General features: G+C 33.8%; 1 protein-coding gene across 4 annotated transcripts in view; it reads right to left on the bottom strand.

The window, feature by feature from the left end:
• Positions 1–2,648: 2,648 nt before the first annotated feature.
• The window catches only part of LOC129000901 (protein enabled-like), a 39,267-nt gene continuing 24,702 nt past the window's right edge, over positions 2,649–17,213 (bottom strand). For all 4 annotated transcript variants that reach the window (XM_054427979.1, XM_054427978.1, XM_054427977.1 and 1 more), the window contains exons 3-11: positions 15,724–15,879; positions 13,764–13,918; positions 12,650–12,748; positions 11,736–11,797; positions 10,444–10,739; positions 9,676–9,852; positions 8,842–8,973; positions 7,755–7,875; positions 2,649–6,405 (exon numbers count right to left, since the gene is read on the bottom strand). In XM_054427979.1, the coding sequence (XP_054283954.1) occupies positions 6,377–6,405; positions 7,755–7,875; positions 8,842–8,973; positions 9,676–9,852; positions 10,444–10,739; positions 11,736–11,797; positions 12,650–12,748; positions 13,764–13,918; positions 15,724–15,879 (1,227 nt within the window). In that variant the 3' untranslated portion in view covers positions 2,649–6,376. The remainder of the gene's footprint in view (positions 6,406–7,754; positions 7,876–8,841; positions 8,974–9,675; positions 9,853–10,443; positions 10,740–11,735; positions 11,798–12,649; positions 12,749–13,763; positions 13,919–15,723; positions 15,880–17,213) is intronic.

Here is a 17,213-nt window from a genome sequence, read left to right on the forward strand (position 1 = left end):
AGTTAATACTTTTTTGGACCTCTAAAAGTGTATCTACATAGGACAAATCTATGGGACATAATTATTCTCTTCAGCGTTCTCTTCCCGTTGCGAAGAACGGGTATGACTGCTAGTTAACCATAAAAGAATGTTAAATACGTTTTTTTAATCAGGATTAGTTAAATAAAATCAGTACAATTGTTTGTACAATTAACAAATTATAATTATAGTACAGACAGTTGCTAATTGCTGCATTTACTTCCTTTTGCCGCACTCCAGTATTCTAGTATTCCAACCAAACAACACAAATTGTTTAAAAAGCAACATTATTTGTTCTTATTTTTAACCTATAATAATAATTTCACAAGAAATAATAACTGTCCGGATTTGTTAACATCAATCAGTAGTTGTTACTTGCAAAAGTAAACAGATTTGTTTTTAATTTTATATCAAAATTCACAGAATCTCATTGTAGAAAACGTAATAACATGTATGTTTGTTAGTTATTAAAATATGTTTAATTTACACATTACCTGTAGTATTTACTTGTCAAGGCAGACGTAAACCGATTTGCTAGAAATTTAATGTCAAATGTCAAAAAATCATGACTAAGAACGTAATAATATTTGTTTTTGTAAATCATCAAAAGTTGTACAAGATACATATTTATACTGAACACATTTATTATGAGTCAGTGTCTCTTGTTTCCGTGGATGTACGTACGCCCCAACAATAGGAGTCGGACCCGGAAAACAAGACGATTAGTGATAGTTGACAGATTCTCTGCCTCACTCTGACCGTTCCAAAACTTAAAATATTTTTAGAATGAACTTAAAATTTGATTATTTTTTTTTCGGGAAGTCGTAACAGTTTGATACGTTTGCCCTTTGCAGTATTATTAATATGGTTTACACAAGAATTTACAGAATGACTGTTGAAGTGATTGACTTTAAATTAAAGAACTACATTCTAACGTTTTATTTTATTTTTGTATATTATGTTTTAGTTAAAATGAAAATAAAACGTTTAATTTATAATGTACGTTAGTTAGATGGAAAGTAAATAAAAGAAACGTCTTATAACATTAAAAACATATATTTACGATTATACTGTTACAAGACGGTAAATACACAAAAAAGATGGTAAATGGTTACCACTTACCATCTTTTTTGTACATTTACCGTCTCTACTTGAATACTGCAAGTAGTTAAATCTCATTCACGATAGTTAAATCTAAAAGTCAATACTACACCTGTTCCTCGTGAATGAGATTTAACTACTCATTGAGAAGGATTGGATTAATATTCCAGCTCCACTCAATATTGCACGCAGAAAACTGCGTTGTTGTATTTTCAAACCTCATTCAAGAAAGGGGTGGTGCCAATCTGTCGCGGTGCCAAGCTGACGGCGGCCGCAGAGGTGCCAATCAGTCGTAACAGTACACGACAGATTGGAACCTGGAGAAAGGGGTGGTGCCAATCTGTCGCGGTGCCAAGCTGACGGCGGCCGCAGAGGTGCCAATCAGTCGTAACAGTACACGACAGATTGGAACCTGGAGAAAGGGGTGGTGCCAATCTGTCGCGGTGCCAAGCTGACGTGGGGTGATATTTCATGGCCTCATTTCAACGAGGTTCCAATGTGACGCCGGGTGCTAAAACACCATGGTGCCAATCTGTCGTGGTGCCAATCTGACTGCGACTCCTCCATGTATATTGTTGAGAATTTGCCTATTTAATTTGACAACAAAACACAAAAACTCAGGCCCGGATTACTCTCTTTGGCCTAGGTTGGTTCCAGGGCATGATTTGTGGGGGGGAGGGGGCAAGTTGGATTATGATCGAGGGAAATCTCCTAGGAGGTCTGGGGGCCCACTCCCGGGAAATCCTGGAAAATCTGAACTGAAAACTCGTGTTTTTAGACAAACTAGAGACAAAAAGTGTTAAAAAAAATTAAATCTACAACCACTAATTTTTTGATTCTCAGATTCTTGAGGCTGACCACCCCTTGAATCTGCCGCTGGACCTAGGTAAACCTTAACACCTAGGTAAACCTGAAAGCATGTGCCCTCTCTGCCAACAGGGAAGAAAGGTAGGGAGGGTTGGCTAATATGGTTACAGAAATTACCACGCCTGAAGAGATTCTTTTTGTGAGTCTTGTGAGACTGTGAGATGACGAGAAATTATGACAGTTTCCGATCTACATAAACGTAGGATATTGCACATTTGTGATGTGTCATGGTATGTCACTCAACAGTAGAAAATGACAGTCAGTGAGAAAGTGTGTGCTAGTCACAATTTTGAGGAATTATACAACACAAGTTAGGATGTTGTGCAATTTTGCTTAGCTTTTGCGTAGTTTGCAATAACACAGCTCTTTCTGTTATTGCGCCATTGTTAAGCTATCAACTCTCAATAAACATATCGCAGGATGTGCATGCGCAATTTGTCCTTCTCAAACACAGGTGAAAAAAAAAATTATATTGAAAAATGATATGAATATTATTGGCCATGTTAACTGGCCAAATGGATGATTCGGCCCTGCTCAAACTAGCCATTGTACAATATAGGTTATACACTGTGATTTATTCATTGTTATTAACTAATACTGTCTTGCTGCGACGGCTGTCTTATACTTCTCAAAGGATACATAGGATAAATAAAAAAGATAAATTGAAATGGAAAATCTGTATTTCAAGAATAGTTGTTATTTCATATGCTTAAAAAACAATGCTAACTACATAAATAACATGCGTGAAGCTGAATCATATAATACAACTAATGTAATATGCCACGACATGGAACGTAACATGTGTGCTTAGTAAGTAGTAAAACTGAGTGTATCAACACTTACAACATAATATAATTCTATATTTATTGTTACTTATTTACACTTACATGTTTGTTTATACACGATATATATATTTATATATTATGTTGAGTAGAAGACATATATTAACTATATTATAACATACAGTTAAATAAATGCAAAGTAAGATATTTTTCATGACATTTAATCCTTTGTTACCTACAGAATCAGAAACTACCATTACATTGTAGTGTTAGATGTCTTTATGAACTAAGTAGGCATTTTGAAAAGTGTTCGGATACAAAGTCATGGGGACAGACGTAGATTTATTTGATAATCTGGTTTCCTACTTGAACAATGTTTTGTATTTTTTGTACGCCTTTTGATGTATGATAAAAGTTGTGACTCAGTGAACACTGTATAAGTTACATAAATTTAATAGAATCATAATTTTAACAATAATAATCATGAGAAAGAGTTTTTTTTTAATAAAATGTTCTATAATTTGATTGGCAGTTAACATAAACCAATTCTTTATGCGTAATCCTTTTCAACATCATGTTCTTTATGCATTATTCACTGTTTGTACATTTTACACTAACAATAAAGGAATCTTAACATAGACTTGAAGATAAAAAATAAAGGAATTAGTCTTTGTATACGATAATACATATTTCCCACTCAATAAGAAATGTTTCACCGATTAAAAATCATCAAACAAAATAAATATAGAACGCATCTACTTTTTTGCTGGTATAAGTTTTTTTGAATATAAAATATAGGACGCTGCTTAACCTTGAAATCAACAATTAACAACGTTTACTTGTTCTTGAAATGGGGGTTATTTGATACTTTTCGGGCTTACGAGACAAATCCAACCAAAAAAATTGTTCAGAATCACAAAGGCTATCCATTTATGTAAACAATTATGAATGAAAGAAACATAATATATTTTTACATCACAATTTAGAAAAATATATCACTGGAAATGGGATACAACAGTGAGATCTTACATAGCACATGATCAGTGTTAAAGTTTGAAGTAACATAAATCCTGACATGAATATTAAAAAAGTAATTTAGTAGATTATAAATTTTTTTTGCGGTTTAGAGATTAGATAAAAATCCTTCCTTACTTTGAATCCAAGCTTGTACAGGTTCTTGCAACCGGAATTCAAAGCGCTCAAAATGGGTTGCAAATTGTTCAATATTCTGGATAGCCCTCCGCGAGCAAGTTGATCGTAAATTGTTCCTCTACAACGCAGGAAGCCGACTCACAGCCACATCAAGCAAGCGTTACATCACCCAGCACTTCCCTATGACACTTACGCCTTACGCCTACGCAACACAAGTATAAACAATATAAAACACAAGCGAGTTTACAAATCAATAGTTTTACACACATACTAAATGCCTCTTTCGACTATACAAATAAATAAATAAACTATAATCTAATCATCGTGGTTATTTACAATTACCGTAGGATAGAATACAATACTAATTCGTATTGGCTGACCGGGCCGAGAAATGGGGTATTGCATTTGAGCACGAGACGCAAACTCATAACTAACTTACTTGAATAACTATGAACCGGTAATATTCGTTTGGAATTATACAAGAAACATGTTTGTATAAATCATAAGAGTATAAAAATAAAAACATTCAAAAATGAAAGCTATGTAGACGAGAAAAATTATCGGTGTAAAAAAACCTATAAAAGTTACATATAAAATAAATGTCTGATATTTTGTTTGCTTAAAATTACTCAAGTACAGTATTATGTTTACACTTGAAACATAAAACATATATGTTTAAATATTAGGAATCTAAAACTTAACTATCTAGAGCCAGAGCAAGTACTTTTTTAAAATTAATTTATTACTGATCTAAAAATATTATACTTATCAATTATAAAAGTGAATATTTAACAATTTCTGTGCCCTCTCGTCTTTTGACTTTTTCATCCATACAACAATTTAAAAAAAATGTCACTAAAAATAAACACTAGAAATATCTTTCTTACTGAAAAAAGCTTGAAATATGTTTTAAGTAACATAGAAAACAGTAAAATAGTCTAGGCTACTAATACTAAACAAAACTGTTTTTACAAGTGGAATTAAAAAGTCAAACTATTGCTTGACTTAAATAAGTTTGCAAAAAATTGGATACTAAACTCTATTTGAGTCCTTAAAATCCATGTTAAGCTTACACAATTACAATCATCGGTTATAAAACCGTCAGAATGTGTATAACACGTAAAATTGTTATAAATTCTACTGAAATTACATTTTCTAATAAAACTACGAGCATAATTATGTTAAGCTTTCTACAACACATATTTGAGCATTGTTGACAATATTTTTTAGAGTTATGCAAAGTAAATAAATTTTTATATTTCAATTAGTTTTAAAATTTCATTGTGGATTGTATTTTCTGAATATTTTACGTCACCTGATTCACAGTTAGAAATGGTAGGATTTTACATTATACCTTTGTAGTAGAAACACTTCCCTCATATAATTAAACATTGCACTTATGACGTGTGACCGATGTAACCAGTACCTACACAGATTTATCACACACAATAAAGTTAATAGCCTTTCCCACCATTTCTACTGCCTTGCAGGTTCTTACAATTACAGGTTTTAACAAATAAAACTATTTACTGTACATTACAGTAATGGAAAATGTTTAAGGGTATAAATATTTAATGAAATCCAAGAATGTATTATTTTGATCACAACCAATTAAAATGCATTGACCATACACCCCGATATCAAATCCAAGACAAAATGCTATGGTGTTTTAACAAGGTAACACTTTAAATACCTTTATTATCATGCCAGAGCAACCAATATATTCTAATGGCACTGAGTCAAGTTAACATCACCACGAAGGATGGCAAAACTCCGAGGGTGTTGAACTGTGTCTAATGATGCAATAAAGATGTCGAGTAAGAAAGAGGGAATGTTTATAAAAGGACAACGTTTAGCTTACTAAAAATAGAGTCTCCAGGTAAAGATCAACTAAACTTGACAGAGCTTACAATTCTAGGTGTATAGTCAATTCTCAAAGATAACACGATAAAATCACAATATATTTGTTCAAAGATTCTTCTACCTAAATTATTTAGTTCAATTCCTTTACAGAAATTCATCTACCAGTTTAACAATTTATAATTTTGACCAGTTATTGTAATTTGTGCTGTTCCGAATCCAAAGTCAAACAAGCGAACGAAACACGAATAAGACCGACACACATTTACGAGATTGCACAAGTAGTTATAAAAATTTGTACTCTGGCTACCACTAAGGCTATCAGACTTGGAACGATTGCAGCGATTTATCTGTGCTCACTTGTGTCGTGTTTAGAAATACAAAAGAACGACTAGGCCGACCGGGACCTCAGAGATTCGCTAAGGGAGACTAAAAGAAATTATTGCCATTTATAAATATATAAATTATGCGTACATCCATATATGCAGTATAACACTTATACTGAAATGTGTTGATAAAAACATTTATGTACAAAAAAATATAAATGTCCTTAACATGAGATGATTCGCTGTTTGTGGTCGTCACTTGCTGCGGCATTACCTTCTACTAAGCTCGACTTTGATTGCTGAAAACAAAAAGAATCGGTTTACAATGTTAAACATATACACAAATTCTGAAATATATATTTAGTGACTTAACAGTATCATTTGGTAGATATACGTTTTTCTTTGTGGTGATTAACTGTTACACTCCTTTCACTCGGTTATGCCATCTGGTTTAACACTGTTTCTTTCACATAATACGGTTTCAGACCGCTTGGTGAGATGTATGTGTTTACAACAATGATCATAAACAATGTCCAATTGACACATTGTAAATAATGAACAATACAACAGCTGATCTATTTGCACCATGGACTGACTACATGCGCCACTGACTCACGGCCACGGCGAGACAACTGTTTGTTCAAGGTTATAATAATTTAAATTCGGGACTGGATTTTTTAGGACTTGGATATCTGTATTTGCAAAACAGTTGATCGTAAATACTTGAAAGCGTTGTTATTTTCCAGTTAAAACCATAGATAAAACATACTCCCTTAGTAGATTTCTCATCCTAATGGAACAGCTGAAGACAATTTTATTGTTAGTTCTGTACGGTTTATGTAGAGGTCGTGTTTTGTTTACAATTTGTTTCCCGTTAATTCAGTCATTTAAAACCTCGTTTAACCAAATAATACGATCTAATCATAAACAATAAATTGTCCCCTAGTTATATAACCAATACAAACAGTAAAGCACAAATCAAGAAATTAACCCTAAAATTATAGAAACAAAATTTCGTCGACACTAGCGCCCAGTGTGGCGTACATGAACTAGACATGAAAAACGAGCTTCAAAATTTACAATGGGATGAGAAGTCTACTTGTGTTGGTTAGTCTATGTTAAAACTAAGTACTACCAGTCAATGATACTACTCAGCTAAGGTCCTGTATTTTTTTATCAATTACTTGGTATTAAAATCAGATTAGAGACAATGACTATGATTTGAATTAAATGAGTAATATCGATTAATTTCATTGATGAGCAAAAAACATTTCAAAAATAAAAAGAAATTTTTAACGTTTATCTGATTTTTACCTTAACATATTACTTTGTTAAATTGACTCTTAAATCATTACTACTTAGAACAAAGATTATTTATGTTTAAACACCAACAAGCAATCATCTTGATTCTTGAGTTAGTTTATGACTGTTTATCTAATGAAAAAGATTTTAGATAACATATTTTAGATAGTTGTACCTCTGAAAATTCGTGAGATTAGGATTTATAAAAAGAAAAAAAACATACAAAATTAACGAAGAGGCTACATTGAAAGTGAGATTTTCAGAAATTATAACATCACAAACAATCTAAAAGATTAAGCCTATCATCGGCTATAATTTTTTTAATAGTTTATAAAAATAAACTTACTATCAATAATTTCTTGTTTGATTTTGCCCATTTCTTTCCTCATCTCACGCAGAATGTCTTGTTTGAATGCTTCCAGTTCAGCTGATGTTATGGAGGCAGTAGGGGCAGAGTCACCATTAACCTGCGAACATAGAACAACAGCTTAAGTATCTACCTCTAGTGTAGTCAGTGCTAGATTTCTATAATTCAATGTACCGAAACTGAAACGTGGGAGCTAAAAACTTCTTCCTCAAAGACACTACTGTGCATAGTACAACGGAAAACATACACAGCATAGCTCTTTTGTAGGAAATATCTTTCTTTCACTGTTTTGTGGCAGTGCCTAACATTTAACCCTTTCAGGACTATAGGCAGATATATCCGCTAGATAGCGGACAGTAGGCGGATATATCCACTTATCTTTTTGGGCTCCGTGGACGGTAGGCAGATATATCTGCTGATTATTACAACAGTTATTGTTATAGTTGATATCATTAATCTTCTTAAAAACGTTTATTTATTCAATTATATCCTTAACTGATGTACTACTTCTAAAAGAATAAAAAATTAAATTAAAATATTTTTTTTATGAAAAAAAAAATAAAAAAAATAAATTAATAAAAAGTTTAAAAAAAGATTTGGACAAAATTGCTGCTAGGTCAACTATTTACAACATTCTATGAATTATAGATATAAAAAAATATTTTTTGTTTTTATTTAAAAAAATTATTTTGTTGTCTGTATATGTACTAGGCAGTCTGGGAAAGCTTATTAGTTGTTAAAACTGAACTATAAAAAGATGTCACTTATTCATCTTGGCAGTTTCATTCTTGCGTTATTGCACAACAGGGTGAAAAATAAGTTTAATTTGATTTGATTTGAACATCCTATAACCTGTTTAAAACCTGGATTTTTAAGAAAACCCTATCAAATGAAAGCTCCCAAATTCAATTAATTAATGTTTAGAAGGTTTGTGTTTCCCAAAAATTAGTAATGCACCTGACTCGAGATAAAATTATGTCTGCAGAGAATGGGGAAAACTTATGCTGATGCATTATCTAGCATTAAAGCATCAATCCATCTAAGTTGATTCACTCTCTGTACTCACCGTAGGTCTGGCCTGCAGTTCTTCACTACTAGACGTCAGCTGTTTGCGGCCAGGTTTGGGTGACAACTCGCAGCCATTGCCGAGTTTGTTGGAACCCCATGGAGCCTTTCTGTCCCCTCCTCCATCTCCGTCCTGGATCAACACAGTTGCATTAAAAACCTCTCCACTAAGCTGTACTTTTCTACATGTTTTTTTAGAAAAACTAAGCAAAACTTAACTGCACAATGCAGTTAACAAAAGTTTTATTTGTTGCTTAGTTTTGATAAAACTATATTGAACCATAGTGATCCTTGAGAATATTACTCTTTTAAATCCTTTAACACGATCTAGGTATTAAAACTAAGGTACTTTCCTGTTAAAGGGAACATTCATTATGATAGATGATTTTTTTCTCGATATATCGATGTTTTTGTTTCCCGATCCAATATAAATTGATAACAACTAACTGATCTTGGTTAGGCCAAAATGGTCTATTATTATATGGATTAAGAAATGAAACTGTTCTAAGCTAACCTAACATAACCAACCAAACTTGCTGTACTATTTAAAAATTCCGTTTGGGTTTGAATATAAAAGGCAAGTTATAAACACGGAATTTTAAAATGTTACAGCGAGTTTGGTTAGTTATGTTAGGTTATTTTTTTAGAACAGTTTCATTTCATTAATGTTTGTTGATACTGAACAATATTTTTCGTAGTTGTCAGCTGATATGTTTCAATTTGTTAATATCGATATATCGAGAAAAAAATCATCGATAATAATGAATGTTCCCTTTAACAGGAAAGTACCAAAACTAATACTAGTCTTGACATGTTAGTTTGATATAGTGCCTACCTGTGACTGAGTGTCTGCTACATCCTTCTTCTCTACAGCTGCCCGTCGCCTGGCCAGGGTCTTGGCCATCTCATCCATCATGCTGGCCATGCCTTGTGCCTGGCCACGACCCAATGTGCCGTAGTTACTGCCACTACTGGCACTGCTAGTCGACGACCCGCTGTTTTCTGCTGATTGCTACAACAATAACGGATGATTAAGTATTTAACACCTGAGGTAACGAGGCTCAAGATAGGGGGTAAAAGACTCAAAGTGTTCTTGCCGTTGAAAAGTATGTTTTGAACCAAAGCTGCAACATTTTTTCATTGGTTTGGGAGTTGTGTGCAAACTTTTGTTTGGCTCCCAAAGTCGAGTTATGGCGCTTAGGAATTTGAACACATTAACTTGTCTTTGTAGGCTGAAATTATCAACTCTATAGATTACAGAGCATATTGCCATACACTAATCTACTTTTTTTAAAGTGTGTACACTAGTGGCATTTTAAATTAAAGAAACTCAAATGCTTGAAAGGAAAAGCAATTCAAATCCATCCAATTTGTGTATGTACAGTGGGAATCAAACACGTCCCTTTCCCAACAAAGTCTGAGACGCTACTAGGCCTACAACACACCCTCTTTTTTTTAATAGTTCTCGATGGATTAAAGGACCTCTATAAGTTAGTTGATTTAACTTGAAATTAGCCCTAACATTGGATAAATAATATTGACAAGTCTATAATACATTTTACAATGCAAAATTAATAATTTTCATTGAAATATCCAAATGCACCTTGTTCGACCTGCGAAGTCTGGCGTTTTGTAGTTGAGCGGCAAACGAGCTTTGGTCGGGTCCATCAGAGCTGGAGGACCGTGACATGTTGGGTACTGGGGGTGGAGGTGGTGGTGGGGGTCCGGCAGCCACAGGTGTGGGGGCGGACCAGGGCGGGGGCGGACATGGCGGGGCAGGGGGTGCAGGGGGTGGTGGCTGTGGGGCGGGGGGTGCTGAAGAGGTCCGGTGATGTCCCCCAGGAGGTGTGGGCGGCACGGGCGGTCCCTGAGGCGAACTGGCTATCGGGCTACTGATCACTGCAACACCACCAGCTGTTACGATTCAGCTTACACACAGTATATTCACCACTACTGTAGAGGTGAAATCATAATCTCGATATCAATATTTTTGGTTACAGTAATATTTTTTAGTACACCTGAGTCCTGGTAGTCTGAACTAATTGTGACCTAATCCTGTTCGGATTACCTAATTATTTGGATTAATGGACATGAAGTAAAGTTAGAAGAAGATATAATGTATTTTTTATGACTATAAATATGTTTTCCTGCAATCACAACAACACTGTAATCTGTGATTGTCTCGCATGTTCACAAAATGACCATAATCGTCTCCCGGGGACACAGCAACATCAGATCATTTCCGGTGATCTTCCGAAATTGCGAAAACACTCCTGATCGCAACACTTACTACGCGATGACCTTAAAAGGGAACTAACAGAACACATTGACAAATCGATGCTTAACCATAGGCTTTTAGGGATTATTCAAAATTTCCCGATGCCAAAAGTTCACAGACTCCAGTCAAAAAGTGTAAGTACAATTCTCAGCTTTCTTGGTTTTTAGGTTGGTTGGGTACCCTGGTAAGTATTTTAGAACACATAGGCTATCTTTATTTTAATTTTAAAATCAAACTTTCCTCCAACCAAATAGGTGGTTTGGATTAGCTGGGCTTTGAGATTAGTTTAAGGTATGGATTAACGGAGTTCTCTGATTAACAGGAATCTGGTAGTTGCAGTATAACGGAAAAGGTTTTTAGGCACCTGTACTTTTTAACTCTATTAAAATTGTTAACATCCTAAACAGATGGTAAAATTATCCTAGTATTCTCCATCATCCAGACAATTGTAAAAACAACAGGGGCTTGACAATAGTTTGAATCAAATCGCCAGCTTCAGATATACATTCAAGTCAATGATACATTACACATTAGTTATCACAAGTAATCATAAAAAATAAAGTAGGCCTACACCTGTATTAAATACTGTACAAATAAAAAAAAAATTTTGATCTTACTTTGATTTTGTTGAGACATTCTTCTTTCTTGAATTTGTGCTGCATCTTCTCTCGTCATTGTCCTGCAACGTCATAAAAAAGAAATTAAAAACAAATACTTTATCATTAAAAGCGGATTAATCCAAACAAATTCCTACAACAAAAGTTTTTCTAGAAAATAAATTGCTTTTAACATAATATTTTTAATTGATCAAAACAGAATACAAGATTATCGTGTAGTATAGATAGCTGTATTCGTAAAACATTCAAATAGCTTAGTTAAATTGAAATTTTTAGAGAATAAAAAAAAGTATGATTTCTCTGGGGTATTTTTTTACCCAGCAAGTGGAAAAACAATCAAATTATTAAAAATTTCAAATTCGTGTTTTTTTAAAGTTGTTCTTTAAAAGAACAAATTGAAACTTGAAAGAATTTTGTTTAGTTTATCATATTACACAAGAGAAAAAAATATTTACAAACTAAATAGGCCTACAGGCTTCAAACTAAACTTGACAATGAGAACAAAAAACACTTATATCCTTGAGACGTTACTTTTCTTAAAATAATAAACTGTGACTGCAGCTTTAAGGTTTTCTGTTATAGGAATAGTTCTTATCTTTAAAATGCATTACTAATTAGTTGTCAGCCGCAACATTGCCTCAATGTTAGTCTTTTAACCAATTTAAAGTTTTGTATTAGAACCTAGATTTAAGATAGCCTCTAGCTGCTACCCTCCAAGCCTAACTTTGACCTTCAAGTTATAATGGAGAAGCGTTTACAATTTGATAATTTTAATATGTTTAAAATAATATTTAAAAGTTATTATAATTTTTTGCTTTTCCAACCTTGATGGTTTGATTGTAGAATCAAGATTCGACTGTGTGTGTGATGATTATTTTTAAAAACTTTTACTATCACTATAATAGTAGGCCTACCTTGCGTGTGTGTGAGTGTTAGGACTGAGGTCTATCCGCTGGGGACCTCCTGGTGACACCTGGTGGTAGATGCCTCGTGCAGACCCAATACTGCCAGTGCTGTAACATCACAGTAAACTATCTACTTCTTGTCCACATAACTACTAAATAAAGAGGTTCTCGTACAAAGGCAAGTCAAACATTCATTGTAAGCTCAAAAATGAAGTTTTTGTTTAAGGATGCAAATTTGACATGCAGAAAATAGTCCTGACAGGGGTTGAAAATTTCCTACACTGTCAAGCCAGTAAAGGTTTTGTGTTGGAACAAATTAGTAACAACAAAGAATTATTAGAACCTAATCCAATTTAATTTTTTCCCTCGAGTCCCCTAAAATCCCTCGATGCTTTCCCCATCACTTAATAGGGTGTTAGACAATCCAGTTACAACCTTTTCCTCAATCCCATATCCAATGCATAGGACACATGGGGTACCCCACTTCTTTACCTTCTACAGTAAGAAATTCAAGCTCGGATAAGGTATCAAATAAAATTTATCTTTACTTTTTTGTATTTTTTGGGATGTTCACAAATTTGCAATGCAATTTCCAAGGGTGTTGCTAGACGAGTAGTTAACCTCTCAGTCTTTGGTATGAGAGGGATAGATTTGTTTACTACTTGATGAGTTTGGACCTCTTGCCTTAAAAGTGTTGTGATTCATTCTTTGAAAATGCATCTAGAAACAACAACTCACCTCTCAGTAAGGTATTGCATGGTTTTACAGAAATGCATCAAATTCAAGTATTATTCCATGAAATAACATATTAAGCTTGTTGTATTAGCAATTACATTTGTTCTACAAAGTCCTTTTTTGACTTATGTAAATCTACTATTTTCCAAAGTTTAAGTCCAAAACGTAATAATCTTAGGTATTTTTTTACTGTCATTTGATATTTGTCTTTTGTTGTTTTTGTTGTTGTGTTGGATAGAAAAAGGTTGTAAGTCTTTTTCTGTGTACATAATACACATATATGAGTATAACTTCGTGATGAAATTTTGAGCAGGAAAGTAGCCTGACTGGACGGCAGTCCGAGCGCTCACTATCATACACTTAACAGTCTCGTAACACTCTAGCTCACCTGTAAGTCTGTGAATCATCGTCGTACTGGCCGTTAGCCTGTTGGTACTGTGTGTTGTTGTTGTTGGTCTGGTACACTGTTGTGATTGGTTGCACGACGGGCGGCTGCGGCGGAGGAGGGGGACCCGCAGGCCGTGTAATGGCGTTGCTCAGGACCTACAAAACACATTGTATTCTGTGAATCTTGTAAACTATTTCTTGTTTGGTTTCAAAAGTGAAGAGTAAACCACACTTAACATTTTAATCTTAAATAATTAATTGAGGAACATTTATTCTACATCAATACAAACATGCTTAAACTATACATTAAAAAAATCAAAACAAACTACATAGATTGATAAATCTTATAGCAATATCAAGTCAACGGAATGATATGAGACATCAAAAGGTATAGACACAGTTTCAGTTTAAGACTAGGTAGAACAGCAATCAATAGCTATTTACATTACAAGTGTAGTAAGAGTGTTTTTACATCACACAGCATAATTCTACTAAGTGATGTAAACAAGCTCTTACGTAACGTGTAACGTACAAGATTTTACCTGACCCAACAATATATAGGGGGTTACGAACAACATTTTTCATTATCCATTTCACTCATCTTCTAACAGTAACGTTCATTTACAAACAAAAGCTATGTTAGGACAATTCTTCAAAGCATAACAATAAAATTCAAACGCTCAGCTGATTTCTAGCGTTGAACGTCGTTGGCTCCATAGAGGTATATTTTTTAAGCTAACCACTCAATGTTATTTAAATGGGTTTCATTACCTCACCGAGTGAGTTTTTTCAACTTTACATCACTCGTGAAGTAAAGAAGTTGTATACAACACGCTTGGGATAGGGAAGTTTAACATGGCGGATTAGGTAAAACAATATTTTCTTTGTTAGGTTCCATTGTATACAACCCATTCACCATTCTCATGTTAAAGTGGTAGACAGTTAATAGCTATTTACATTACAAGTGTAGTGAGAGCGTTTTTACATCACGCAGGTGAAAGTTGCATAATTTACCTAAGTGATGTAAACACGCTCTTGCGTAACGTGTACTGTACAAGATTTTACCTGACCCGACAATATACAGGAGGTTACGAAGAATATTTTTCATTATCCATTTCACTCATCTTATAACAGTAAGGTTCATTTACAAACAAAAGCTAGGTTAGGAAAATTCTCCATAACATAACAATAACAATAAAATTCAAGCACACAGCTGATTTCTAGCGTTAAACGTCGTTGGCTCCATAGAGTTATATTTTTTAAGTTATCCACTCAATGTTATTTAAATGGGTTTCATTACATCACCGAGTGAGTTTTTTGATACTTTACATCACTCGAGAAGTAAGGAAGTTGTATACATCACGCTTAGGATAGGGAAGTTTAACATGGCGGGTTAGGTAAAAGAAATTAATGAGATTAACTAAACCTGTAAATGGGTGTGCTAATGACTATCACTGATTACTGTCATTTACCAAAACGTTTCAACCAATTTGAACAAGAAATGTCAACTTCCTGTAAACTAAAGTGTCTTTCATGATCCGTTCATGAAAAACGTACCAAAAACTAAGAGAGACAAACACTCTGAGAGTAGCTCCTTTAAAACTGTGATCAATTTTAATACAAAACTAGATACAGTCTTCCACAATAACAGAATGTCTTAAGTATCCAAAAGGCTCTTTTATCTTTAAAAACAGTTTGTTTTCAGTCAAATTTTCTACCTGAAATTGAACTACAGTAGATTCCCTCTTATCCAGACACCTTTTAACTGAACAATGTTTATAAGCACAGCGGTTTAACCCAACTGAAACGGCAGGAAGTGGGCGGTACTAAAACGATATCTGGTGTTTTGTGTCTACAGTAACCATTCCAAAGTGTCTTTTTTACATAATAACAAAGGGGAATTCTGATATTAAGAAAATTCTAAAAAAGTTGTAACTGTTAGCAGAGTTCCTATTACGTACGTCGAGCGCGTGGAACATGGCCCTGGCGAAGTTGTCTGCATCCTCCTTGTTGCTGAAGTTGAGTCCGTAGACTTGTTTGTTGTCCCGCCACTGGTGAAATGTGTTGGTCGCTTGGTTGTACTTCAGTCCCTTGATTATGGCACAGTTGATCACCACCTATAACATCACACATTCAAATTGATAAGTTAAAATCAATCCATGACAATTAATTATGTATGGTAAAGAACTGAGAAGTCGTCAACAATACAGTTCACCAACTCAATACCCACAATTGGGAGTATTGTGGGGTTTTCAGGATCATAGAACACAGAAACATCAATTTGCTATTAAGTAAAGATTTTTTAAGAGGTTGGGGCCTGTTTTACCTTACATTTGCCCGAACACATGGGCCACAGAGGGTTTAGTGTAAAACATAACCAGCAAAGCAAGGGGTGAGTCGGTACAGTACAAGAATGAACTGTAGTGATGAAAGTAGTGCCAGGTACCAGGATCCGAATTCACAACATTATTTGGCCCCAAAGTCTGTGACACTACTGACTCACCTAATTACATCTATATCAACAGGAATGGTTGTGACAGTTATTGATTTGGTTAACTAATGCACTCGTTCAAACATAAAAACATTCAAAAAACGCTTTTGGAACAAATAAAAAAAAAAATAATTTAACACTGTGTCAGAAGTATACATACAATAAACTTCTGAATTCCTATTTAAATGTATTTCTTACACAATTGTGGATTAAGTTAATTCAACACAACTTGAAACAAAATTCAATAATTTAATGAATGGAAATTAAATAATTTAATACAAAAAATCCACTTAGGGTTATGGCTTTTATTAACTAAAAACCTCTCGAACTTATAGGGATACAAATGTTTAGAATAATGTTTACAGAAAATTATACATAATAATTTCTCTGGTTTCAAATATTATTTACGACTTACATACCCAAGTGTTATCACATCTAAAACTTCCCCTAAATTTTCTGAACCAGAACAACTGCTGATGGAGACCAGAGGCAAATACAAAAACAGACAGAGATGATATGTTATGTAGGGCGTGTCCCTTTACATTTAAATGTTAATAATTTATCCACGCCACACTGCAATCAAACAAATTGACATGTACATTCTTCAAGTTTTATTCATGTTTATTGTGCCAGAAAAATTTTTGTAAAAATAATTTATATTGACATTATTTAGGTATAAAAATATAATGGCTATGTAAAAAAAGGAAAAGCTGTCTCTTAAATACAATAAAACTAAATAAAAATAAACGGTATCAGCAATCTTACACATACCTTCTTACATTAGCTTGCTAACTCTCCTTTAAATAAGCACCTTGTATTGTGTACCAGAGGACAAGAAATTGTTATAGAATGAAATAAACCTTGGCAGAATCAACAGAATGAATAGAAGTATTCAACTAGAAATTATCTGAATCACACAAAAAATACTAAAAATCACTTAAGTGCAAAATATCCATACTC

Source organism: Macrosteles quadrilineatus, unplaced genomic scaffold, assembly GCF_028750875.1.
Source record: "Macrosteles quadrilineatus isolate MER2022 unplaced genomic scaffold, UCM_ALF_1.0 Scaffold_8__2_contigs__length_117827958, whole genome shotgun sequence".
Classification (NCBI taxonomy): Eukaryota; Metazoa; Arthropoda; class Insecta; order Hemiptera; family Cicadellidae; genus Macrosteles; species Macrosteles quadrilineatus.